General features: G+C 49.5%; 1 protein-coding gene across 1 annotated transcript; it reads right to left on the bottom strand.

Annotated features, from left to right (window-relative positions):
* Nucleotides 1-1,818: 1,818 nt before the first annotated feature.
* Nucleotides 1,819-26,401, bottom strand: hdlbpb (high density lipoprotein binding protein b). Its single transcript, XM_036547971.1, has 28 exons — nucleotides 26,328-26,401; nucleotides 22,038-22,118; nucleotides 18,658-18,757; nucleotides 18,049-18,197; nucleotides 17,386-17,601; nucleotides 16,839-17,045; nucleotides 16,082-16,297; nucleotides 15,584-15,790; nucleotides 15,247-15,354; nucleotides 14,726-14,830; nucleotides 14,110-14,188; nucleotides 13,289-13,428; nucleotides 12,680-12,784; nucleotides 12,461-12,574; nucleotides 12,254-12,340; nucleotides 12,007-12,138; nucleotides 10,199-10,417; nucleotides 9,522-9,743; nucleotides 8,448-8,666; nucleotides 8,164-8,302; nucleotides 7,730-7,857; nucleotides 7,399-7,503; nucleotides 6,882-7,016; nucleotides 6,255-6,398; nucleotides 5,870-6,049; nucleotides 4,666-4,782; nucleotides 3,722-3,865; nucleotides 1,819-2,139 (listed from the first exon to the last, which is right to left on the bottom strand). The coding sequence occupies exons 3-28, from the start codon at nucleotides 18,731-18,733 to the stop codon at nucleotides 2,047-2,049; spliced, it is 3,786 nt and encodes a 1,261-aa protein (XP_036403864.1). The 5' UTR covers nucleotides 18,734-18,757; nucleotides 22,038-22,118; nucleotides 26,328-26,401; the 3' UTR covers nucleotides 1,819-2,046.

The following is a 26,401-nucleotide window of genomic DNA, read 5'->3' as shown; positions in this document are numbered from 1 at the left end:
AAACTATGCATAAATCATAAGCCACCTACACAAAAATGAACTCGCCAAAAAATGCCAATGATAACTGACTATAAAAAGGCCAATCCCTGTGGTAAGTGATTCTGAAGCCCAGGGTTCTGGGTTCAAAAGTCTGGGCCAGAGCGAAAGCCCATAGCTGCCATCTTCTCCACTGTGACTTCGGTGATTGGGATGTCTGACCCGCGGTACTGCACCGTCCCGCTGTCTCCCCACGCCTCTCACCCGTCCGTTTGTAAGCGCGACACCGAAGCTACGCGCTCGCATGGAGCTCTGATTTCTGTGCGCAATCGAGAAAAAACGATAATGACTTGGGAAGTGCGGATATTTGGTGTCAAAACTGATGGGATTATAGATTTCCCCCTAATATTGTCTGCGTGTGACAGCTGAAGATTAACTGTGTCTCCGCTCCTTCAAACGTCAGGTTCTTCTGTGTTACGTGCCGCCGTGCTAGCCAGGTCACGGTTTACCTGTCCTGCAGACTGCAGTTTTAACACTAAGCGGGACGTAACCCCTGGCTGTAAACAGCGTCAGTACTCTGAGGAGAAAACCTAGGGATCATGTATAAATGGCTGGACCACGCCCTTCACAATGAGCAGTGCAAGACCCATCTGCTTGGCTTGATGCAGTCAGACGTGTCCCTTCAAGGTTCAGTCTGATTTACTCCTTCACTTTCTCCTCATGGCTAAACTGAACCCGTCTCCCGTTTGCCGAGCGCGCTCAGCCGTAACAGTGTGAGCTGGGGTTAATAACTCCTCTTCCCCAAGAACAACCTGAAAGTGCCAGTAAAACTGAGCATCAGGACAGAGCTCTTACATTGTAACTGTAAACAGAAGTCAAGCTGGCAAAATGAGTGAGGAAAAGAGATAAAGAGGAAGAGGGGGAAAGGAGGTAAGAAAAAACAAGACAGCAAACAACTAACAGACATGGGCGCATGATTAGGACCAATGCTGACACTCACCTCCCACATACACACACTCTCACAGACACAAAGCAACAAATTCAAGTCCTTCAAATAAACCAAGATACAGGATTTAAAAATGAGAACATTTCTTGAATTGTTTAAGCGAATCTCCAAAAAAAGCTACCCTTCCAACTAATCAAATCTCTGCCTGGATAAAAAATGAAAAAGTAAAAACCCAAATAAATAAGAGACGAAATACAAATGAATAAATAACAGTAAAACAAAGACACCCCTTCGCTATCCGCGATCCAGCATCACGCAATTTCAGAGCTTTTTTTTTTTTTTTTTTTTTTAAGACCCATCATGAAAGTTCTACTTGAAGTGCTACTTCTCATCTCTGCAGAAAGATGAATAAAAAGAGGAACTATACACACCATTTTTTTTTCAGTGAGTGAAGACACAGCATTCCCCTCCCTCCCAATATTCTCAGTAAACCCCCCCCCCCCTGAAATATGTGCTTGGAAGGACCAGCTACAGACGAAACCCACACCAACATAACAGCTTAGAAAGACATTGTTCTTTAGGCGCCATCAGTTTTCATGACACAGTAAAATATTGTACCTCATTTCTACCCAGGAAACTGCTGGGACTTTGGGACACCTCGCCCAGCTCCCCTCATCTTTTCCTAAATATTCCAAAATGCCTGCCCCTCTCACCTCCTAGGTAGGCAGAGACTTATATGGCTCTAGAGCCTGCTGGATCGTGTTTGCCCACATCAGTGGTTTCAAAATCCCGAAAAAATGGAAAAGGAGGGGAGGGATCTGGGTGTGACTGCCCTGCTTTACAGAGTTCTGACAGCTCTCAGGTTCTCTGGCACGCGTGACAGAGGAAGGGGGGGGTTGGGGCACTGTGTTGAAAGGAGAGACAGAAACACAGCGGGGGGGAGATGGGGGGAAAAAGAGGGCGGGACCTCATCCTCTAGCCTCCTGAGTGACACGGTGAGGTGATGCACCCGAGAGAGGGAGAGACGCAGGGGGAGGATGAAGGAGGAGGAGGGGGGGGGGAGGCGTTCCGAGAGCCAGGGGTATCTTCAGTTCCTCTGCTCTCTCTCTCTCCCTTTCCGAGCCTCAGAACTTCTTGGGGCCCCAGGCCGACATCTGTTTGGGGGCCACACCGGCCCCGAAGGTTGGGAAGTCTTCAGCACTGCTCATATCAGGGGCCTGGGGGGAGACAGAACCACACTGATGATGCTATAGGACAATAATCATTATAATAAACACAGAAATGAATGTGCACATGAAAACAGCCCGAAAATATCTGACATAATGACTAATGCTAATGACAGCAGTGATCCCAATGGCGGGACAGAACTACACCGCTGGTGCAGAAATATACAATATAAATCTTAATGATGCTGATAATGACGGCAGCATCAATAACAGAATACCCCAGCCTGAATGTATGTATCTGATTTAATTGCTACTAATGTCGCTTCGGTTAATGAGAGCAATAATGATAACAGAGAGGTAGAAAAAGTCTGTGCATCGGCTTGCAGCCCCTCCTCCACACCACCCTTGAAAAAATGAAGGATATGACCTGGTGCAAGCCTGCCCCCTCTGGCAGCTGTAGGAAATGCTTACATTTCTGTTAACAGCAGAGGCCTCTCACTGTGTTTTGTGCTGCCGGATCAGAAAGCTTGAACCAAAATGGAGACATTTTACTTTGTGCAGAGCAGCATTCATCGACCAGTCAACCCAATGGGATTCTTCCCAAGCTTATTGTCAGGACAGAATTTAAGACAGACCATAATGGCCCAAATGTCAGGAAGTCTTGATTATACGCCCTCCCTATTTTTAGTGAAGTGAAGTGAAGGAGGTCTCAATCCTCTAACATGTGACCTGGACACTGCCAATGGCTGTTTTACACACTACAAATCCAACAATGCACTGCAGCAGATCCGAAGCTGATTCGAGCCCCTGCCTGTTCACAATCATAACAACTCCAGTACTACAGACAGTTTAGCCAAGTGCTTGGCTAATTTTTAGTGGCCCCTCACATCAGGGCAGATGATGACCAGAAATTTAGCCGATTGCCCTTTATTTGTTCTTGGTTCACATGCTTGCTTTAGCTCACAACAGTCTGGAAAGCCTAGATGCTCATTTATAATGTACTAGATGGTAGCATTGAGCGAAGATTTCCAGTAAAAGAATTCAAAGGAAGAGAGTAATTGAGGATAGTGGGTCTTGAGGATCTATCCTCTCATTCAGCTTCCATTTCCTTATTAGATTATTTTTGCTTTGAAAACACTCTTACCATGAGAGACTTGCATAGCTTACAGTTTTCACATCATCAATTTACACAGCTGAGGTAATTCTGGCACCTTGCCCAAGAGTAAAAATCAGCAGTGGCCCACCTGGGAACTGAAATGGCAATCTTTGGGTTGCAAGCCCTGCTGCTTACCACAGTGCCACACTGCTGCCCCCTGCAGGGGGGTACAGAACTGCAGGATCTACTCCTCTCTACAGGAGACGTCTCAGACTGACGTGTAATTGGCTGCCGGGCAAAAAGAATCCTAAAGGGGCTGTTTGACATGTCTATATGGGGAATATACTTGTCCTCAAATAGACTTCCCATTTCTCTGATTATGACCCGAACAGCTGGATGACTTGTTATGTCCACCAGCATTTTTCTGCAGCTGTACAATGTAAAAACATTTTGTTTGCAGGTCAAAGTTAATGATTATGAATGAGGGTATCCCATCATTTGGGATACAGCTGAATTTCTCCCCCCTCCTGCACGGACCTTGTTCCCGGGTGCGTTCCAGGGGGCGTCCCGCACCACGAAGCCCTTGGCCGGTGCCCCACTGTCAGCGTCTCCCCCTCCTCCCCCCCGAGACGGCGGCTTCATGTAGGCCGCCATCGTCTCCGTCTCCGTCACACTCATCATCTGGAGGGAGAGAGGGAATCACAGTCATGCGCAGATACACATACACAGACAGAGAATCACAGTCTCACTCACTCACACACACACACACACACAGACACAGAATCACAGTCACACGCAGATACACACACATAGTTATACAGAGTCACAGTCACACACACACACACACACACGTACACAAACGTACACACACACATACTGACACAGTCACAATCACGCACAAACACAGACACACATATAGTGCTGTCGTAAATTGCTGTGCTTTTTAAATTGTTTCTTGTTGCCGCCTTTACCCTGAAGCTCATTGCGCTGTTTGAAGTTGTTGAAGTTTGCTGTTTGAAGGTGTATCGTATTAGTTGCCCTATATGCTGTAGTTGTACAAATCTGATAGTACTGTGTCCTCAAACAGACCTTGCTCTCAGCTGAGAACTGTCTCATTGTAGAACTGTACACATCCTGTCCCCGTACTGTCGCTATACTTACTGTATGCACTTTTGTACGTCGCTTTGGATAAAAGCGTCTGCTAAATAAATAAATGTAAATGTAAAATATAGTGATACAGAATCACAGTCACGCACCGACACACACTGATACAGAGTCACGGTCTTGCACACACAGACACACACAGACACACAAATACAGAATCACCCATCCCCAGACACAAGAATAATGTAGTCATCAAAGCTGCCACGATGCAAGTTGTTGTACTTCGTCATTGAAAAGAGTTCCTGATAAATACATAATAAATACACAGAAATATGAAGTTAAGTAGCCAGAGCAGCCTTTCAGTATGTTTCACTCACATATTCTTCCTCTAGGTTGAGCAGGTGATCGATGGCGTTGTCCACACTCTCCGGAAGTCCGGTCACCGTGACCCGGTCCGGATCATCAGAACCAGGCTGTGGGAACCGAATGTCCACCTGGGGGATGACAAAGACATGCCCATGATGCATTGCAGACAAGCCTCCAAAGTGGATGACACCCCTGAAAATGACGCTCAGCCTTTCCACACTGCTATCCCTGAAACTAACACTTCTGAAAGTACACTGTCTCTAAAAAATACATGTGTCAAAAAGTCCTTTAATGCAAAAGCCGGCTATATTCTCACACTCCAAGGCTAAGACCTGGGTAAACATGAAGATGCTTGTACACAGTACTGCATAGTACACTGCCTGGCCAAAAAAAAGTGGCACACTCTAATATTTTGTTGGACCACCTTTAGCTTTGATTACGGTGCGCATTCGCTGTGGCATTGTTTTGACAACCTTATGCAACGTCACAACATTTACTTCCAGAGTTGCATTAATTTTTGTCCCGAGATCTTGTACTGACCACGGGAGGGTCGAACCACTCCATAAAGTCTTCTCCAGCACATCCAAAGACTTTCAATGGGGTTAAGGTCAGGGCTCTGTGGTGGCCAATTCATGTGTGAAAATGATTCCTCATGCTCCCTGAACCACTCTTTCATAATTTGAGCCCGATGAATCTTGTCACTGTCGTCCTGGAATATGCCCGTGCCATCAGGGAGGAAAAAATCCATTGTTGGGACAACCTGGTCATTCAGTACATTGAGGTACTCAGCTGACTTCATTTTTATTGCCACATAACGTTGCTGAGCCTAGACCTGACCAATTGAAGCAACCCCAGATCATTTGCTTATTTAAATCCAAACGGCAACTTTTTTTTTTGCTCAGGCAGTGTAGATTTATCTACCATGGAAGTTCACTGTGACATGGTAAGTTAAGAGTAAACTTATGAGGGAACAAAGACACAATTATAAACACAAAAGATGAAGTAATGCTATTGCTCCTGTTGATCTATAAAAATATCCCCATTATATTATGCTTTGAAAGCATTTTCATGTTGATGAAATTGCTAGGTGTGGATGACTGGGGCTTGGTAATCTTTAGGGCTGCCGTGCGCTCTCAATGACCTTATCTGAACCAATCAAAAGTCTTTACTGCCCACAGCAAATCAGTGTGATTGGTTCCAGTCAGACCCGCCCACCTTGAACTCCTCCATGAGCTTGCGGATGGCCTTGCCCCGGGCGCCGATGATGCGGGCGTGCACACGGTGGTCCAGCTTCACGTCCTCGCTCACCATCTCCTCCAGCACCGACACCAGCCGCTCGATGGCCGCCCGCGCCTCCTCCACATTCCGCTCGTACCCCGAGATGGTGATCAGGTCCTGGAGGGGGAGGGGGGGGTGAGGGAGAGAGGGTGATCGGGGGAGAGAAGGAGGAGTGGGAGGATGGGACGATGGATGAAGTGAAATAAAGAAAAATGAGGAGTGGAGAGACAGAGAGATAGTGATAATGTGATACTAGTTTAAAAAAATCTATGAGTCCATTAGCAGGTGGGTGTGTATATGACACACACACAGGTCTGAGTACCTGCTGCTCATCCCCCTTGTCAGGGAACTGCACGTTGACGTCGTGGTCCTTGCGTATCTGGGAGATGACGGCGCCCTTGCGGCCAATGATCTTGGGGTGATACTTTGGGTGGACGGAGATGGTCAGCTTGAAGCTTCGCAGGGCCTGGACATTGGCAGGGAAGGGAAATACACTGAGCGTGTGCAGAAACCAAACTCACTCTCAGAAGACCTTTATAACTCTCCAAAGAACAGCTTGCCAGGTCAATAATCACTATTAGCATGCAGTATATATACACACCAGAATGAACTGATTTGCCAGTTTTCAGCAGCAGCTGAGGAGTACACCTGCACCTGGGTACGCAGTATAACAGGTCACACTGTTACAGGCTCATGGTAGCCCTACCTGACATGCTGCTTTAGAGAGAGGAGCTGGAGTGGAATATGCTGACAGAGCTGGAGTCGCCTGTCCTGCCACAGACACCAGACTAACATCACAGCACCTAATGACTGTGACCTGCCCATACTGATGGGTCTACTTTTCAGTGTTACGGTGTGTGTCTTAATGCGTACGAAACGATGAGTTGCCCCAGCCTGGCCCCGTGCTGTGCTTTTTAGGTTCTGGTTGTGGTTGTGGTTGTGGTCCTACCCGGTCCTCCTGCTCGGCCTGCAGCTCTTTGACCCTCTCCAGAAGGCCCAGACGAGCGCGCTCCACGTTGGCCACCTGTCCTGTGATCTTAATCACATCCGACTGCTGCTCTGGCTGCGGCACCCAGATATTCACCTGTACACACACACACACACGCACACAGAGACACACATACACACACACACACACACACACACACACACACACACACAGAGACACACATACACACAGAGACACACATACACACAGAGACACACATACACACACACACACACACACATTATATCAGCTCAGGAGATGCTCTTAAAGTGACTTTCATAGATTATTGTTTTTTTTACGTTATTCTTTAATATAGCTGAATATTCTACTGAGGAAATCCAGGCTTGGTGTCTTGCACAAACATACAAGAGCAGTAAACAGATGCAGTGTTTCTTCTGCTCCTCTGAAGCCGCACTGACAGACAGGCTGACACTGAGCCAATGGCAGGCCTGCAGACGAGCATGGAGCCCCTCCCTACCTCATACTCCTCCATCATCTTGCGGATCCCGCTGCCCTTCTGCCCGATGATGTAGCGGTGGAGGTCGTAGGACACCTCCACGTCCACCGTCACCGGGACCAGAGCCTGGGAGAACGGAGGGAACGCAAGAGAGGGAGAAAGATGAGAGAGAGACACAGAAAAGCGGGCAGAAAGAAAATGAGAAATTCAAACAGGGCAAACAGACAGGGCAAGTGGACAGAAAAGAGGACAGGACAGACAAACAGGTCAGACAGACAGGAAGAGAGGTGGGACAGATGAGGGTGAAACAAGGCTTTAAGGTAGCTGGCTTTCAGGGAGGGAGGGCTCTTACCAGCAGGGCCGCCCTTGCCAGTTCGCACTTCTCCGCCCGCCCGGAGATGGTGATGATGTCACACTTGCGTGGGACAAACTCCGCCTCTGGGCTGGCCTCACCATTCTCCTGTGGAGCTGGCTCTGCCCCTGGGCACATAAATGACAACAGAACAGTCACAGTTAGTCAACAGCCAAACGGCCACAAAAGAACTTCCTCTCAATCTGTGTTATATTTATCAGATGAGTGAACACCATTCGAATGAATCACTCTTCAGCTTCTGAAATGGTTCAGAGTAAAACAGAAGAGAACAGAACAGCAGAATTGCAGAAATCCCAAAAAATAAAATTAATATAACCAATGTGTCGCACTAGACTAAATGAGAAAGGGGATTTTGACAGCAAAGATGAGAGCACAGTGTAGACCTCGGCAGCGGGGGTGAGAGGAGGACTGACCTGCTGACTCCTCCCGCTCGGGGAACTTGATCTGGACCTCGTGGTCGCGGGTGATCTGCTGGATGCGCGAACCCTTGGGGCCCATGACGGCGCGGTGGTACCGCTGCGGGATCGCCACCTCCACCGTCACCTGCGCCTCCTGCAGCCGCCAGCAGGGGGAGACAAAGGCAAAGAGATGAGGTACTGCGGCAAAAACCCTCACTCCGCTGTAGTCGGACAAAGAGAAATGGGAATTCTGTCCTCTCTCTCTCTCACACAAGCACACACAGTGGCGTGCAGCGTACCAGGTCCTGGATGATCTCCTGGATGCGTCTCTTGGCCCCCTCCACGCAGTCCTTGGCCCCCTTCAGCGTGACGCGGTCGCTGTGGGTGCCGGTGCGGGGGAAGCTGACGGCCACGCCCCCGTACTCCTCCGCCAGCTCGCGCAGCACCTGGCCGCGGCGGCACACGAAGTGGCGGTGGTGACGCGGCTCCACCACCATGCTGTCCTCGATCACGTCGTCCTGAGCAAGGGCGAGACCGAAACAGTGCGGCACAGGTCATTAGTGTTGCAGACAGCACCTCAGCCCCGTGACAGAAACCTCTCTCCTCCTGGGATCCCAACAGTACCACTGACGGTGCGCTTTGTCAGGGTTACGCTGGCAATGTGAACTGCTTTGAGAGCATGACGTATTTGAACAGCAATGAAGTTGAGATGAATCTGAATTTGGACAAGCGGGGGGAAGAGCAAGTGATCGGAGAGAGGAAAAGGGAGGCTGAGGGAATGGCTATCACTCAGAGGCCACAGACTCTCGTCTAACCTTAACCCTAACCCTCCCCCAGCCTCTTTCCCCATTCCATGTCCTCTCTCTTTCGCACCCCCTTTAAGACTCTCTACCACAGACCCCACACTGCCCCCTCCCACCACCAAGCCTCTACCACACTCCCCTGAACTCTCCCAGCACCCATCACCATCACATGTCACCATTTTCCCTCTCCACTCCCCCTCCCACCTCTCTCCTTGTCCTTCTATCTGCCCTTGTCCCCCTCTCCCCCCCCCCCCCTCACTGTCAATTACACATGTGCACACAGTCATATTGCCAAGTCACGACTGCAAGAAAATAATCATGAAGTGACATTAACGTAAATGGTGTCCAATGCTGGGTTACAACGGATAATTAAGAAATAAAAATAACAAATCATTTTACACAAAGGAACACTAATGATGTCTCTGTCCGTCCCTCCCTTCATCCCTGCCCCCCCCCCCTCTCTCCCCCTCTCCCCCTCTCCCCCTCTCCCCCGTCTCCCCCTCCCCCCGTCTCCCCCTCTCCCCCGTCTCCCCCCCCCCCCCCCCCCTCTCCCCCTGTCCCCAGCAGTACCAGGTTTTTGACGAGGGTCTCCAGCTCCTTCTGTGCCAGCCGCACGGCCTCCTCTCGGCCCACAATGGTGATGAGCTCCTGCTCGGGGTCGTCGGGCGAGGGGAAGATAATCCGCGCCCCTGTGCGGTCCCTCACGCGCCGGATGTTGGCCCCGCCCCGCCCGATCAGGAACTTGTGGTACTCGGGCTTGGCCTGCAGCTCCGCCGTGAAGTTGTTGATTTGCTGGGAGGGACAGAGATGCACCAAAGAATGCGAAGCAAGGGCGGAGTCAGGAAAGACGAAAGAGTGAAGACGTAGAGAGGCTTGTAAAATCTGAGCGAGAGAGGAATGATGGAAATACCTCTTCCTCTCAAGAGGAAGCAGAGGGGAGGGGGAAGAATTGTGGGAATTCCACTCTGAGAAAAAGTACATCTCACTTTCTCAGTGCTCTCTGTGAGTGCAACTGGCTCCTTCTTCAAAATCTTTCTCTCCCTGACTCCCCTTCAACCAGCATCTCTCTTTTTCTCTCTCCTCTCCCCCTCCTCTCCTGCTCTCTCCCACTCTCCCACCTCCCTTGCCTCTCCCCCCTCCTCTCCCGCTCTCCCCCACTGCTCTCTCCTCTCCTGCTCTCTCCCTCCCTCCCTCCCTCCTCTCCCGCTCTCCCCCCTCCTCTCCCGCTCCCTCTCCCCCTCCCTCACCTTCTCCTCGGCCAGCTGCAGCAGCTGTTTTCGGGCCTTCTCCACCTCACCGGCGGGGCCGCGGATGGTGACCTTGTCGGAGCCCGACCCCTCCGAGGGGAAGTGGATGTGCACACCCCCGCACTCCTCCATCACAGAGCGCACCAGGGAGCCCCGCGAGCCAATCAGGGAGTTGTGCAGCTTGGCCGGGATCGTCACCTCCGCCTCCTTAATGTTCGCCTGCTCATGGGAGGGAGAGAGAGAGAGAGAGAGAGAGAGAGAGAGAGAGAGAGAGAATCTCAGTTCATTAACCCACAGTAATACCTCACCACCTCAGGAGAAAATCACTAACATCAACTGGAGTCAACCAAAATTACAACCCAACAAATACACAGCCACCTCATCTATAGGGGCACAAACTCAAGCACTAATTAAATGCAGTGCTATCTGGCCCTGAAAAGACAGCGCACCACAGCAACTGACAAAAAAATGGAGAAATTACAGAATGTTTGTTTTGTGTCTCTAACGTGAATATGTGGTTGTCACACCAGTAAAGCTGGAACTGAAGTGAACTGAACTGAGAGAGAGAGAATCACACAGATATGATGAGGTGTGTCTGATGTTTGCGGCGCAGAGACCACTGTGAGCCCTGTCACTGCCGCAGCTGCAGAGACACAGGCTGTTTTGGGAAAAACACCAAGAGAAATTCTGAGAAACAGTCGATACAACTCTTAATCACACCTCCCGCCGCTAATAAAACTCCCCACCTGCCCTGATTGGTGAGGGCGTTGGACTCCTAGAGGGAGCGCTTTGCTGGGGTTTGAAATTGGTTAGCGCTAAGGCTTGTGCTGATTGCAGCCGGTCCTCTCGTGAGCGGTCCTTTCAGGCACAGTGTGCTGAATCGATACTCCCCTCCCCTCCCCTCCCGGGCTCTGGGCACTGAGTGCACGCCACGGCCGGCTGCTTGCGTGGGTAGCAGCGGGTAAGGAGCAGGGCTCATAACACAAAGGTCATCGCTTTGATTCCCCTTGGGCCTCTGCTGTTGAACCCTCGGGCAACGTACTTAACCTGAATAACCCCTGTAAACCTCCAGCTGTATAAATGATGTACATCGCTCTGGATAAGCATGCTGGCTAAGCTAATGTAATGTAATGTAATGTAATGAGGCCCTCTCTTATCACAGTATTTCTCAATCCTACTCTTGGAGCCCCCCTGTCCTGCATATCTTCTATCTTTGCTCCAAACACACCTGATTGAAATGACTAACATGCTCTTGATTAAATCAGGTGTGCTCAGCTAATCAAAAGTGCCACTGATGAGTTCAGTCAGGTAGGTAGGGCAGGGAAAGATGGAAAATGTGCAGAGCAGGGGGACCCCAGGAGCAGGATTGAGAATCAGTGCTCTAGATAACAGCACCAGTTAAGCTAATGTAATGTAATGTAATGTAATGTAAGGTAACGTAGTGAGGCCCTCTCTCACCACATTCCTCTGGATAACAGCACCAGTTAAGCTAATGTAATGTAATGTAATGTAATGAGACCCTCTCTCACCAGATCCCTCTGGATAACAGCATCAGATAAGCTAATGTAATGTAACGTAATGAGGCCCTCTCTCACCAGATCTCTCTGAATAACAGCATCAGCTAAGCCAATGTAATGTAATGTAATGTAATCAGGCCCTCTCTCACAAGATCTCTCTGGATAACAGCATCAGCTAAGCTAATGTACAGTAATGTAACGTAATGAGGCCCTCTCTCACCAGATCTCTCTGGATAACAGCATCAGCTAAGCTAATGTACAGTAATGTAACGTAATGAGGCCCTCTCTCACCAGATCCCTCTGGATGGCCAGGATGCGGTCGCGTGCCGCCTCGCAGTTGGCCTTTCTGCCAGTGATCACGATCATCTCAGAGTTGCTGTTCTCCGTGGGCAGGTCGATCTTGGTGTTCGTTTCCTCCCGGATCTGTTTGGCGGGGACACCGAGAGAGACCATGAAACAACGGATCAGCACATATTCCAGCACTGAAGCTGCAGCAAAATCGCCAGCCTCATGCTAGTGAAAAGGCGCGCCAACTCGCCTTTTTGATGTTGGCGCCTCCCTTGCCGATGATGTTCTTGTGGAACTGCTTGAAGATGGGGACGGAGATGGAGTAGCTGTTCTCAATCTGCGGAGAAGAGAGAGGGGCGGAATGGGGAGAGGGAGGAGAGAGGAAGCTGTCAAAATCGGCTGGCGCTTCTCAGAGGAAAGAAGCTGAGTGCTGCAGCGGGGTGGTGTGGGGGCGTACCAGGTCGGCGATGAGCTTCTGCAGGAACTTGGCGCACTTCTCCACCTCATTTTTGGGTCCCCGCAGCTGCACGATGTCACTCTTCTGGGACGGGTCGGGGAAGTTGATGATGACCTGAAAGGGGGATGGAGAGAGACAGAGAGAAAGAGAACGTGAGAGGCAGACGGACAGGGGCGGGGTGGGAGCAGGGGTGGGGCTGTCTTGAGAGGAACGCGGTACCTCGGGGAACTTGTCGCGCACTTCTTTGATCTTCTCGCCCTTCTGCCCGATGATGGTGCGGTGGAACTTCTGCTCCACTATCAGGTCCTTGGTGCGTTCATTCTCCTGAGGACGGGGATAAGAGAAAGAGAGAGAAAGAGAGAGAGAGAGAGGACAAGACAGTGAGAGAAGGAAAGAGAGAGACAGAGAGACAAAGGAGAGGAAAGGGAGAAAGAGGCAGAGGCATAAGGACATTTTCCAATGGCAAAACTGTCAGCAGTGTAACATAGTGGTAAGGAGTAGAGCACATAACCAAAAAGCTGCTGGTTCATTTCCCACTGGGACACTGCTGTTGTACCCTTGGACAAGGTACTGAACCCACTACAGCCTCAGTATATATCCAGATGAATACATGAATAATTGTAATCTATGTCGCTCTGGAGAAGAGCACCTGCTAAGTAACAGTAATGTAATGTAACATATTTAATCAAGGTGTAGGGCAGCCTGTACACTGCAGTGTAACCCTGCCCCCCCTCCCCTACCTTCCCAACACACCCCCCACCCCCACACGCAACCTTGCTAAACAGGGCAGTTTATTTTGGCCACCCTGACACCCGTCCCAAGACTCACCATGCGCTGGGCCATTTCGATGAGCTCCCTGCGGGCCAGCTGCACCCCCTGGGGGTCCCCTTCGATGCGGACCAGCCCGCTGCGCTCCGAGTCCTGGGGGATCCGCACAGACACCTTGTACTGCTCCTTGATCCGGTTGACTGCGGAGGCAGAAGAGCACAGGGCCGCTGCAGCGATAATCTGCTCGCTGGGCTCAGTCCGTGGCTCTCTCACAGTCACACTCTCCTATCTGCTGCTGTCATCAGTGCCGCGGTCTGTACTACAGCAGACGCCTGGGGCATAATTACACTCCTCTGCAATGTTTCCATTATGGCTGTGGGAGAGCTGGCAGTTGTCAGCGCTGCACTCGCGTGTTCTGCGTATGTTTTATGGCGTGCTGTGTATGAGTGCATCAGTGTGTGTGAGTGTGTGTGTGAGTGTGTGTGTGTGTGTGTGTGTGTGTGTGTGTGTGTGTGAGTGAGTGTGAGTGTGTGTACGTGTTTCTCGATGCGTCCGTGTGCATCAGAACGTGCCTGAATATGAGCATGTACGTCTATGTGTGTTTGTATATTTGTCTGTATGCATACATCTGTCTGTGTGTGCACATATTTGCCTTTAATATTGTAACAGCATGTGAACCCGTGAATGCATATTGATCTGTACGTGTGTGTCTGTGTTTATGTGTGTGTGTGTGTGTGTGCGCGTGTGTGTGTGTGTGTGCAGCGATGTGTATATGAGTGTAATGTGTTCCTGTATGTGTGCATCAGCGTGTGTACGACTGTATGTGTGCATCTGCGTGTGTGTGTGTGCCTGTATGTGTGCACGCCTGTATGTGCACTCACTGTTGGCTCCGTTCTTGCCGATGAGGTGTCTGTGGAAGCGCTGGTCGATGTTCACCTCAGTGTAGTCCATCCTAAGCATCTGTGAGCAGGCAGAGCTTAAAGAGTCAACACCACTGACCCCTGAGCCACTCACAATCACAGCATGTTCAGACTGCCAGATCAGACTCAGCTGCTGAGAGACTGTATTCCAGCTGTTTACCGCCATCAAAGCCATTAGCCTGGCCTTAATAGATTTTCATGGTTAGTTCTGCAATTTACAGTAATTTACCAACTGTAGGGTAATTTTCATGAGTACTTTCAGAGCAATTTCCATGGTTTTCACACAGGAACTTCCATGTCAGCAGAAAAGCAGTGAAAACGTAAGTCAGGAAGAAGCCATTTGTAGGATATATGAGCAATAAGGAAGAGAGATCAGCAATGGAGCCCAGCAATACGAGCAGCAGAGGATTGGATCCGCTGTCAGTCAGAGCAGTGATAGAAAAAAAGATTCACAACATATCTGTATCTCTGATGAAAGGAGCTCTGGAGTGTAAGAGGAGCTAGTGATGGCTTGTCTTCTGCCCTGGACCTGTACTAAGAGCTATAGGTGTGTTTCCCAGCATGCCACGGTACTGACCAGGTCTTTGATCATGTCCTGGATCTGCACCTGGGCCTGCTCCACCTCCTCTGTGGGGCCTTCCAGAGTGATCTTCTCCTCGCCGTCTGTGAACTCAATGTGCACCTGCAGGAGCCGAGGGGGTCAGGGGTCAGCTGCTTGTCATTCCACCTTCCCCCTTCCTCCTACTAACCCTCCTGCGTGCTTCCCCCTCCCTCTACCTTTCTTTTCCCTGACAGCTGTTTTGCATCCATCCCTTCCCAGTGATGGCATGTGACAAGCATTTGTTTACTGTTTTTTAGGCAGGAGGCACACAGATGTCATAAATTTACAGTATAAGTAAATAAGTATGTAAGTATATAACTATATTGCTCTCTCTCTTCTCGTTCCTGCACTCCCTCCCTCTTTTGCCTTGTTCTCACTCTTATTCTCTCTTCTGCCCCCCTCTTTCCCTTCCTCTTGCTCCCTCTCTCCTCCCCTCTGTCGTGTCTTCCCATTCCCTCCCTCCCTCTCTCTCTCTTTTGCCTCGTTCCCTCCCTCACTTTGGGTAGCTGCTGCGTGATGCGGCCGATGTTCTGTCCTTTCTTCCCGATGATGAAGCGATGAAGCCAGGCTGGGGCCGACACCTCCACCACCATCACACTCTTAGCCTGGAGGAGGGAGAGAGAGGGGAGAGAGGGGGAGAGAGCGAGAGAGACACCCCGTTAAAAACCAGCTCCAGACCCACCAGCTCTGTTCTCCTGACACCCCTTCTCTCAGCATCCCCTTTATTTGTATTAGTACACTATGCACACACTACACTTACATTTATTTCAACACTCGTGGAAAGTGGTCTGTTAAAAATCGCTGATTTTATCGGTTGGTCGGCCGATCTCTCACCTTGGCGTAGACCTGTGTGAGGGCGGGGCCCAGTTTGTCGGGCTCGCCCCTGAGGATGATGGTCTCGGAGCCGGAGTCCAGCGGCGGCATCTCCACGGAGACGCCGGTGCTCTCCATGATCTCCTGCAGCGTGTTGCCCTTGGGCCCCACGATGTACTTGTGCTGCGACTTCTTTACCTCCACCGAGATCGTCGTCGTCTTGCGCTTCTGGGGAGCGGCAGAGGGAAAACAGCGGTGAATGTGAGGGTATGTGCAGTGTGTACCTCTCCAAGCACACATGGTCCATATTAACTTATTGTTCTGTTACGCTGAAATATACGTCTCCTCTGATTTTCTCCCCTCTTTACAAGCGACACCAAGCACCCCTACCTAATTCATTTCAACCATCTTCCCCTCTCCCCAGCCCCGTCCCTCCCGTCCCCCCTCACCTTCTCCTCATAGATGGCTCCCCTGCTCTACCACCCTCACCCCCGGCCCGCCCTGCCCCCTCCCCCTCACCTTCTCCTCGTAGATGGCTCGGATGTGGGCGATGGCCAGGGCGACGGCCTCCTTCTCCCCGGTGATGACAATCTCGTCCTTGGGCAGGCTGGGCGGCGGGATACTGATGCGCGCGCCCGTCTCCTGGCTCAGCTCCTGCACCAGCCGGTTGTGAGCGCCGGCGATGAAGGGGTGGAAGGCCTTCTCCAGGGACAGCCGCTCCACCGCCCGCTTGTCCTGGGGGAGAGGAGAGAGGAGAGAGACAGAGCACGAGAGAGAGGAGGAGGGAGAAGGAGAGAGCTTGATTTCGTTCATCAGAATTCCAGTTCCACACATCTTACCTGGCCAATCAATCTTATCCAGTCTTACCCTACAATATAATGTCTATCATGACGGTTGTACCAGGGGACAGTGTTCACCTGTTCCCCACCTCAACCAAGGCTTCTATTATAAGCCATACCTTTTTTGTTGCACGTATGAAAACACACTTGAACTTGGAAAACAAGTAAACATTGATATCTTGGTGAATATAAAAAATGAAAACTACACTCTCATGTACAACTGCAAACCAATCCTCTGCTTATTGTTTTGGGTTTTATAATCACATTTATATCTAACTGAAACACTAATAGCGTTAAAGCCATCAGGTATAGACTTTCCAGGGTTCGCTACAAGAGGTTCTCCTTCGGACATGAGAAACCGCGTTGAAAGATGGGGTTCTGTCACTCTCTGGCTGTCTCTGACCCCTGACACCTGACCTCTGACCTGCCCCCCACACCTGTTCTGCGGAGATGAGCAGGATCTCGTGCCGGGCCTTCTCGATGCCCTCCTTGGTGCCGGTGATCCGGATGTTGGCGCTGGGGTCGTCGGGTCGCGGGATGGCGATCTTAGTGGCCGTCTTCAGCTCCAGCTCCTGCAGCTTCTCCCCGTTCTTCCCGATGACAAAGCGGTGGTGCTCCTTCGGTATGGTGACCGTGGCCGAGGCCTAAGGACAGAGAGAGAGAGAGAGACAGAGAATAAAGAGCTGTCTGATCACCATTATTTTACATTACTGTCAAGTAGCAGACGCTCCTATTTTGACTTCCATAGTTTACAATTTTATCCAATTATACAGCTGGATATTTACTGAGGCAATTGTGGGGCAAGTACCTTGTGCCAAAGGGTACAGCAGCAGTGCCCCAGTGGGAATCGAACTAGCAGCCTTTCGGTTATGAGCCCTGCTCTTAACCGTTACACCCCCCTGCCGCCACTCAAACAAAAACCAAGCAGGTGCTGTCTGGGGCGTCAACGAACACGGCACCTAGTGGCAAAAGGAGGCACTGCACCTGCGTCTGCAGCCGCGCCACGATCTCCTTGCGCGCCTTCATGACCGAGTCCAGCTTGCCGGTCACCATGATGGACAGGCCCTGGTCCTTAGCCAGCGACAGCTCAATGTGCGCCCCCGTCCGCTGCATGATGTCCAGGCACACCTTGGCCTCCTCGCCCTCACCAAACTGGCTGTTGTCTTTGTAGCGCCTCTCCTCCAGGGGCACGTGGAAAACCTTTGGGGAAGGGGGTGAGGCGGGGGAGAGAGAGAGAGAGAGAGAGAGATGGGGGAAGAGCAGGAGGGAATGAAACAGAGCGGAAATGAAAAAGAGGTAAGAAATGCATTTGTCCCTCCTTTATCTCCTTATGCAAGCAAATGTTTGTGTAGCTTAAATCATACCCATCTGCAGCAGATATTTACTTTACTGAAAGCAATTCAGGGTAAGTACAGCAGTGTCACTTCCTTGAACAAGGTGCTTAACCTGCATTACCATAGCATATTGGAAAACATGCGAAGAAGACTTGAGTTTAAATCCAATCCCTATGCTTGTGAACTGTCCACCATACTGATGGTGAAAAGGCCTCTTACAGGGACATAGGGACAAGAGGAATAACAGCAGCAGTTCCAGAGGGGAAGCGGTTGCTAGAGGCATGCTAGAGCAGACTCCCCGTCTGTGGCTCACCTGGGTGATGACAGAGGCCTTTATGGGGCGTATCTTGCTCCAGGCTCCCGTGGGCTCGCCTGACTTCTCCCCCGGAGCCCCCTTCTCAGGGAGAGGGGGGAAGGCCTCTAGATAGGTCGGGATGTAGGCCTCATCCTCCGGGGTGCCGCCTGAGAGAGAGGTTTGAGATACTGCCTGTGTCTGAGATACTGCCAGTGTGTGCAGGGTACTGCCTCCATCTAACCTTGCTTATTCTCCTAAACTCTCCTCCCTTAAACCCTTCTGCCCTTACTTCCGCCCAAGTCCTTGTGCCCCCCCCCTTCCCCATTCCTCCCCTCCTTTCTGCTCTTCTTTCCTCCCCAAAATCCTTCGTCCCTGTAGCCTGAACACCATCCTATCCTACCCTGAAATCTTGTCCCCCACCTTCCTCCCCTAGGCCATTCTTCACTTCCCTCTCGCCCCAAATCCATCCTCCCCTAAAACGTTGCACCCTCCCTTTCTCCCCAAACCTTTCCTCCCCTACAACCTTCCACCCCCCCTTCTTTTCACCGCTCCCTTCCTCCACTCTCCTGTTCTCCCTACCCTACCCCCCTACTCTACTCCAACGCCAGAATCCCACCCCCATCACACCTGTGATCTCCTCGTCCCTCAGGCCGCTGCGATGCTCAGCAAAGCTCTCCTGGGTCAACACAGCTACCGAGCTCATGGCTGAAGAGTTTCCGCTATTCCGCTGTGAAAGACAGAGGGAGTTAGTGTCCCAAACCTATGACTCCTCAATATGTAAACGGGGGGGCAGTCATAGCATGAAGGCCAGTGTACAACACAAGTCCTGGGTCTTTCAGCAGCCTAGCGCGAAGCTTCACCGTGCTCTGCTGGTGGCATGTGCTTAGCTGTATAGCATGCTCACCAGTCAAATGCAACCCAACCTGATGCTTTACATTCCAACTAATCAAGCTTCACTTCCTGCTTAATTGTTCCTCATTCCGGAGCATCTTTAGAACCTTTCTGGTATGACCTAAACCTGCCTCCGGCTTTCGGTAAATTAATAGTATAATTGATGCTGATTATATGGGGATGCTGTGTACAGAATGGGACAGTGGTTAAGTGTTTTACCTTCTAAAGTGAACAACAGACATAGGCTGTGTCCCAATACGAAACCAGCTGCCTCAGAAGGCAGCATTTGAAGGGAGCATTTTCACTATCTTCACAATTTTGCACACTTGCCCTTCGTAGGCATGTCCCAAACCGAAGTCATCATAAAATGCATCCTTCTAAGGTGCCTTATTTCGGTTAAATTTAAAGGCAGCATCCGATGTATCCTTCACCAAGTAGGGTATCCCATAAGTCTTTGTGATTACCTCAGGCTTCTCAACTTCCGTTAAATTAATGGTGGCTGAAAACACCACAGCAGTAAATTCGGTGGTAGCAGAGGAGCTCATTATAAATTATAAATCTGTATACAGTGAACTCCACAATTTGTTGCAGTTATATCTAAAAAAATACATTGTAATTATTTAATACACTGGAATAATGTGCGTAATGTTTTTAAGCCTCAGTGAGCTTTCCGTGAACTAGCTAGCTAGCTAGTAATCACATTACTTTCCAATAGAACAAGCTAGCTATCTAGCTAACGTAGCGGTAGCTTGGTTGTCCATTGAACAAAGGTGAAGTCTTTTACAGCTACTGAAATACTTAACATGACAATCTGATTAAACTGAAAAAAGTAACTGATCTGGTGGCTAGTTATTTAGTTACACAAACGATAAACTAATTTTCTCTCCAGGGATGCGAATGATCTATGACGTCATCCTGCCTTCAAAGTGTGTCCCAATTTCGCTGCCTTTTGAGGTTCCTTTTCCGTTAGGATGCTACCTTATAAGGGAGCTCACTTCTAAGGATGCAGGTAGCAGGCAGCTGACTTAGTATTGGGACACAGCCATAAAAATGAAAGATCAGAAACACTCTGTAAGTACTCCGAAGTAAGTACTTCAGATAAACACAAAAAAACAAGTTTTGTGTTGGGTCTTGTTTTTGTAAAAACTGTTTTTACAAATTTACAAATGCTTTTACAAATTACAAAAAAAGAAGATTCAATACAAAACTTGTCTGTGGAATTTTTTTAGGGTCAGATACAGTGAAAATAACAACTCTGAAAAGAGCAGCATCGTGTTTTCCAAAGAATGATATGTCCTTGAGAAAAAAGTACCCTATTCAGAATGATTCATCCCCTAACTGCCTCCTAACAGCATCCTGCAAAACTAATCAGTTGTTTCAAGAGTCACAGGAAGCTTCTGGAATCCTATAAAAGCATTCAAAGGACACCCATTTCTATGGGGCATAAAAGGAAGTCCCACAGCAGCAAGGAAGCTCTTACCTAGCAGCCATCATCATGGCTTAGCTCAGTGAACTGGCCAAAAACCCCAGGCAAAGAGCCGCATATCACCACAATTTGGGTAATGACTAATCAATCAATCTAAATCCAGCTTTTCCCCCCAGTGACCATCCTTCAGAAGCTCATGGCCAGTGAGACAGTTGCTTTGTTGGTAAAGAGAGACACTCCCAGCACATGCTGTAAGAAAAATGTTTTGGGAGGCCAACTCAAAACCCAAGGTTAAATATTGGACAACTCCATTAAAGTCCATCACTATGAAAATACAAGCTGCTAATCCACATCAGCTGTGTGAATCCGGTGTTCATCTCAAAGTTGCCATAAAGGAGCGTCTTTACGAGGACTCAACATGAAGATGCGTTGCCAAAATGCTTCTCAGGGCGGCTGGGGTGTCTGATGGTCACAGGAAACAAAGGCGGAGCTTTACAGACATGATCTGCAGCATTACGTCTGGCACTGAAAAGGCACCTGCTGACAAGAACTCTGACCCCTGTGCAGCATGTGGAGGTGGACCTGCTTTGATTTGCTTCTTCTGGTCCTGCTGTCCTTGAGCAGCAGACTTCAGCGTGCGCCAGGATATTCTGGGCAAACGTCTACCAGGAAGCACAAGCCTAACTGGGCATTACAGCTGATCCATAAAACGCCTACAAATCTTCAAAGAGGTAAGTGAAGACAAAAAAAAGGAAAAAATCAATGTTTCTGCCCAGCCATCACTACCTCCAGACATCAAACAAAAGAACATTTGTGGTTTGAACTCAAGAAAGAAGTGAACAAAAGCAGGACGAAAGATGGATATTCTCCCTATAAGTGAGGTTGAAAATGGCTTTCACCATCCCTGTTAAAACTCTCCCAACAATGCCGCCCTTTTGAGAGTCGTCAGTTTCTGAGGATCAAAACCCAAGAACAAACCGACTGCACATTTAAGCATCTTACTTATTTATGTGGTCGCCACTAATACTTTTTTCCATTAAAAAAGTGAATTTTCTGTCTGACTTATCCATCCTCTGGGTGAAGCAGATGGTTACTTTTAACAATTTAAATCTTTTGTTGCGCGCTGCTATATTGACTGTGCTATCACAATATACTATATAACACTGAATAAATACACCTACCTCTGCTTAATTCATCTGGGCTCACATCAAAACAGCTACCATACAACGTGAAGCGTGAATATACCGTTAATCCTGGGGGCACTGATCTACATCTGAGGCAAATCAAATGAAATGCAGCAGCAAACTGGACCAGGTGCTCCCTTGTTTGTTATCTGTATCTGTATTTTTGTTCGCATCAAAGCGGGAACATGGCTGGAACCTGGTGCCCTGCTCTCTACACGCTGCTCCAATTAAACACCGGCATCTACGGTCCAAGAGAGACAACGGCTGAGACCGTGTCCACTGCTGAGGGACTTCATTCACCTTCCATCAGGACACTCAGCAGCACGCGTCCACATTAGCGTAGCTGCTACCATACAGAAGGCGAGGATCCAGTTACATTACATTACATTACATTATTGGTATTTAGCAGACGCTCTTACCCAGAGCAACTTACATCAGTTACAATGTTATCCATTTATACAGTTGAAAGCTGAGGGGCAAAATAGGCATTTCGTCCTCATACTCACCTGCAAAAAGGTCAGTAACCAGAAAGTCCGTCCTGAAGGTGGCTACCGAAATCGCTTCAGTGTGTGTCTCTGTGTTCGGTCCTGGGGACAGAGAGTCGTGACAACCGCAAGATTAACAATCCTTTCTAAAGCTCTCATGCAAATTAGACACAGGGGACGGTAAACATTGCTTTGTGTTCAAAGGATATACAGGGCAGCCACCGCTCTTACGAGAACAAGCAAACCTTTAATGTGAGCAACTTTCCCTTTGTGTGGCTTGGTGGTTTAGGAAACCAAGGGTTAAAAGTGGGATCGCCTCACACCTGGGAAACGTGCATGAGAAAGGCCGGGCTGAGTGCTCCTGGACCTCGTCAGCGGTGCCCGGGGAGGTTACGGAGGCTGCAGTCAAGGCTTTATTGATTATGGGGCGCAAAGTGGCCCTGATGAGCGCTGACAGCCCGCCTCAGGGCTTTCTGGGGGGCGGCAGGAGCCCTGTTCCCTTCCCTCCCTGACGCTGGCCCCCATGCTGACACGATGCGCCGGCCAATCGATCAGAGGAGACGTTCCGTCGCCACTGTTCACAGGTCAAATCAATGCCACAGGGAGCGCCAAAACAGCACCGCGCTCGACGGGTCGAGCGGCGCCGGCTCTCTGCTCCCAGCCCCGCCGCCCGCCGCTCTCCCCAGCCAGTCAGAGCCGGCAAATTACCGGTAATCGCTTATTTTTTCTTCTTTAAAAAAAAAAAAAAAAAAAAACAGCCAGAGAGAAAAGTAAAAACAACAGGTGAAATGTCAGCGTTCTGCACTCTAATTTCACCCACGCTAAACATTGTGCTGCAGAATCGTACCTCTAATGATGATTCCCCAAGCAACACTGAGCTCCCCCCCCAACCTTTCCCTCGACACAGTACAAAAACAAGCTCTCTTCCCTGGAGGGCAGCCGCCCCCAGCCCCCACGGTGCCTGCCGTCACCAAGCGGGAGGCCTCAGAAAAGGCTCTTGCTATGGATAGCCTCTGCCGCGTGCCCTGGAGACGGCGCGGGCTAATTAGCGCCTCTGCGTGTGTAAAGAAATGGACCGGCCCGTGGGGACCGCTAGAGCGTGGATCCCAGGCGCGCCCCCCCCCTTCTGATCCAGCCGCGGCGTAGGCCAGTTCTGATGTGCGTTATCCGGCTTCACCAGGGGCATTTTGGAGGGGCGTCCACACTGGTGCGGCCCTCTGTGGAGAATGCTCCAACGCTGGCCTGAGCTGCGTGTGGGTGATGCCTTTGAGGTTCAGAGGAAAACCCACCTACAGACTCTTGGGCCGCAGACATTCTACAATAGGACAAGATAATGGGCACAAACCTCCGCCACTCCCGCAGCCAAAGCTGTACAACTTCCTGGCTCATTACGAACATTCTTGACAGGGCGTGGCCTGAAACAGAGCATTCACAGCTGGTGCAGCCACACAGGCAGCGCCAGGGCCTTCTGTTACCAGCCACACAAGTACAGAGGACAGCAGGAGCACAGACGCCAGCAGAATATCTGTGCTTGGGCATTGCCTGGGCTGAGCCTGTGCCTTGTGGTTGTAAATACTGACCCATCCCCAACAGCCAAGGCTGGAGTGGAGTCAATCCAACCCTTGACAAACTCACTCAAGTTACATACATAAAGTCCATAACATAACTTTAAAACCTGCCTCGTCCACAAAGCAGACAGTGTGGACAGACTCAACTGTTCCAACGGCATACAATAATGAAAGCTAAAATAAGCACACCAGGAGACACGGCAGACATAGCTACAGCAGCAGATATGGGTGCAGCTCAGAATCCATTCTGCGCCAACACCTAACGTTCACAAAGAGGGCACTGAGTAGTTTTTACAGCACAGTTTGCCAGACCGCAGCGTGTCTACATGCGATAACTTCCTTAATACAAGACAGATTTTTAAACCTCAAAAATAGTTACATTTGGCTGCATCATCCACCTAGGATAACAGTCAAGTATTAAATCTGCACAGTTCAAAATTCTTGATGTGGCCCACCACTACTGTATGTCACATTAGTTGCAGATTCAGGATTCCGCACGCCATTCCCCACACAGTGGTTTGTATATATCCACCGACACAAACAGGAGTTTGAGTTCATCCCAGTCTAGCAGCACACCTCTTCCATCAAACGCACAGCAGCCTTGAACAGCAACAGGTTCGTATCTGCTGCTCCAACATGCGCTGTTGGCACCGTTTCAATAAATTATCACTCTGTGCAATTACTGGATGTTTCTGAAGAACGGCCTAGTTGTGCAGAAGGGGAAAAAAAAACCCAATAAAAACAGGAAAGCCTGCATGCTTTATCAAAGGAGGCCCTGACACAAACGCAGGTGTACTTCATGAGAGAGGCGCGCACTCTGCTGGGAACGGAATACAACTGAGAGCGCACTCCCAAAACAGCGTCCTGCCACACAGCACCGTAAACAGCTGCAACGACACACCAGGGCCGCCGAAAGAAAAAGGCACGACAATCAGGCGTTAAACAGTCGCTCATAACAACTGTCATCAAAGCTGCAAAAAGGAGAATCAGAGGAAAAGTACAGCGGTATGAGTTGCTTGATTCCATTTATGAAAACGCTGCCATTGGGGAAAAAAAAACTGCATTTTTAGCTTTGCGTTGCTGAAAATGCGCTCTCTGTGGATGTAAGAAATATTTCTTGGCAAGTGCATTTAGTGTATATTTATGCAGCAACTACAAATGAAATGACAGCTTTTATGTTTGTGATGAACATCAGAGTGAGACAGCTGAAAACCCTAGAGATCATTTTGTCTAACAAGAACATGCAACCCATACACAACTGTCAGTACAATTACTTCTTGATTGAAATACGGTAAAAGTGACAATTACGGCAGCAACAAAAACTACCATACCGTTTATGGTTGCGAGGCAGTTGGTCACTGCTACACATACACACACACACACACACACACACACACACACACGTGGAAAGACGAGTTTATGCCAGAAGCTTGGGCCTGCTTTTTCCAGTAGACCAAGGGGAACGCACCATGGACAGCGCACCACAGCCGCATCCTTAAACCACCATCCACTGACAGAACGTGATCCTAAATAAATCAGTTTGTGATTCACTAATTGAACCGATCTCAGTTCGTTATCTTCCCGTGATGACTGGGATGCCTACGATACCTAGCCTGCTGTTTTGCACCAAGCTCAGGCACGTTACCTACAGCGAATGGTCTTGCCGCACTATTCGACGCCCATTCACAGTATGACACCGTCCGAACGCGCATACACATGCTGCGCTGTGACAGCTAGGTAATCCAAATAAAATTACAACGAGTGCATGCACCAGCAGAAATACATTAGCACATATGCGTTAGCTAAATTACATAGCGCTGACGCCATTAAGAAACGTGCATACTTGTTATCGCTACATAACATCAGCTGCTAGCCAACTACCTACACGACTAGTTAAAGCTTCAGTCAGCTCGTTAGCCGTGAGCTAGCTGGCGTCAACGTTAGCTACCGAAATATGGTTAAATGGCAGGCGATCATCATAGAGCTCCTGGCATGGGTACTGTTGGTAAATGTACCTGGAAATAAAATAGTATATTCAAAACAGGTTTAGGAGTCCAGCTATCCAAGCTGCAACGCACATACAGCCAACAGCACCTACCTAGATACCAATAACAGCCAGCTAGTTAGCTAATAAACGCATAAATGTTGATCTCAACACTTGCTCGCGGGCTAATTTACTCCAACCACATACGCAGCTAGCTAGTTAGCAAATCTAGATTGTTAGCTCGGAATCCACCGCATACACTTACATACACTTACAAGCTGCAGTAGCTCCCGTTAACTGCGGGATGATCGTCAGTGGTCAGTACCAGCGGCGGCTAGCGAGCCATGGTGTTGGTATTTTGTTTTTCTAGCTGACCAGCGAGCCAGTTACGAGCACAAACATCAGCTGACCAAACAAAAGTATTCTAGCTAGCTAAGCTTGACATTCGTCAAAAAAAACAGCAGGGCGACTGGCAGCGAGAACAATTATGAAGTACTGTCAATGTCAGTTATCGATAATACAATTTCATCACCTTAGGCCCAACCTTAAAACCCCTGTTAGCCAGCTAGCTAATTTATCCAGCTAGCTTGTGTGGTTCCCAGAAACTATCGATTTCGTACCGCTTAGCAAGCTAGCGAACCGCATACTTCCGATTTGATACTATTGGAGGAACTGCTACCTATTCCACAAAATAGGCGCTTAAGAAAGAGAATGGGCCATAATGCTTTATAACAGCGATAAAACTGACATTTGCCTCACCTTCTAAGAGGAAATCCTTTTCCACCCGGAGTGCCAGCTAGCCAGCAGGCTGCGAACACTCACGCACTTCTGCA

Source organism: Megalops cyprinoides, chromosome 16 (assembly GCF_013368585.1).
Source record: "Megalops cyprinoides isolate fMegCyp1 chromosome 16, fMegCyp1.pri, whole genome shotgun sequence".
NCBI lineage: Eukaryota > Metazoa > Chordata > Actinopteri > Elopiformes > Megalopidae > Megalops > Megalops cyprinoides.
The sequence above is the reverse complement of the archived record's forward strand: the minus strand, read 5'-3'. Positions and strand labels throughout refer to the sequence as shown.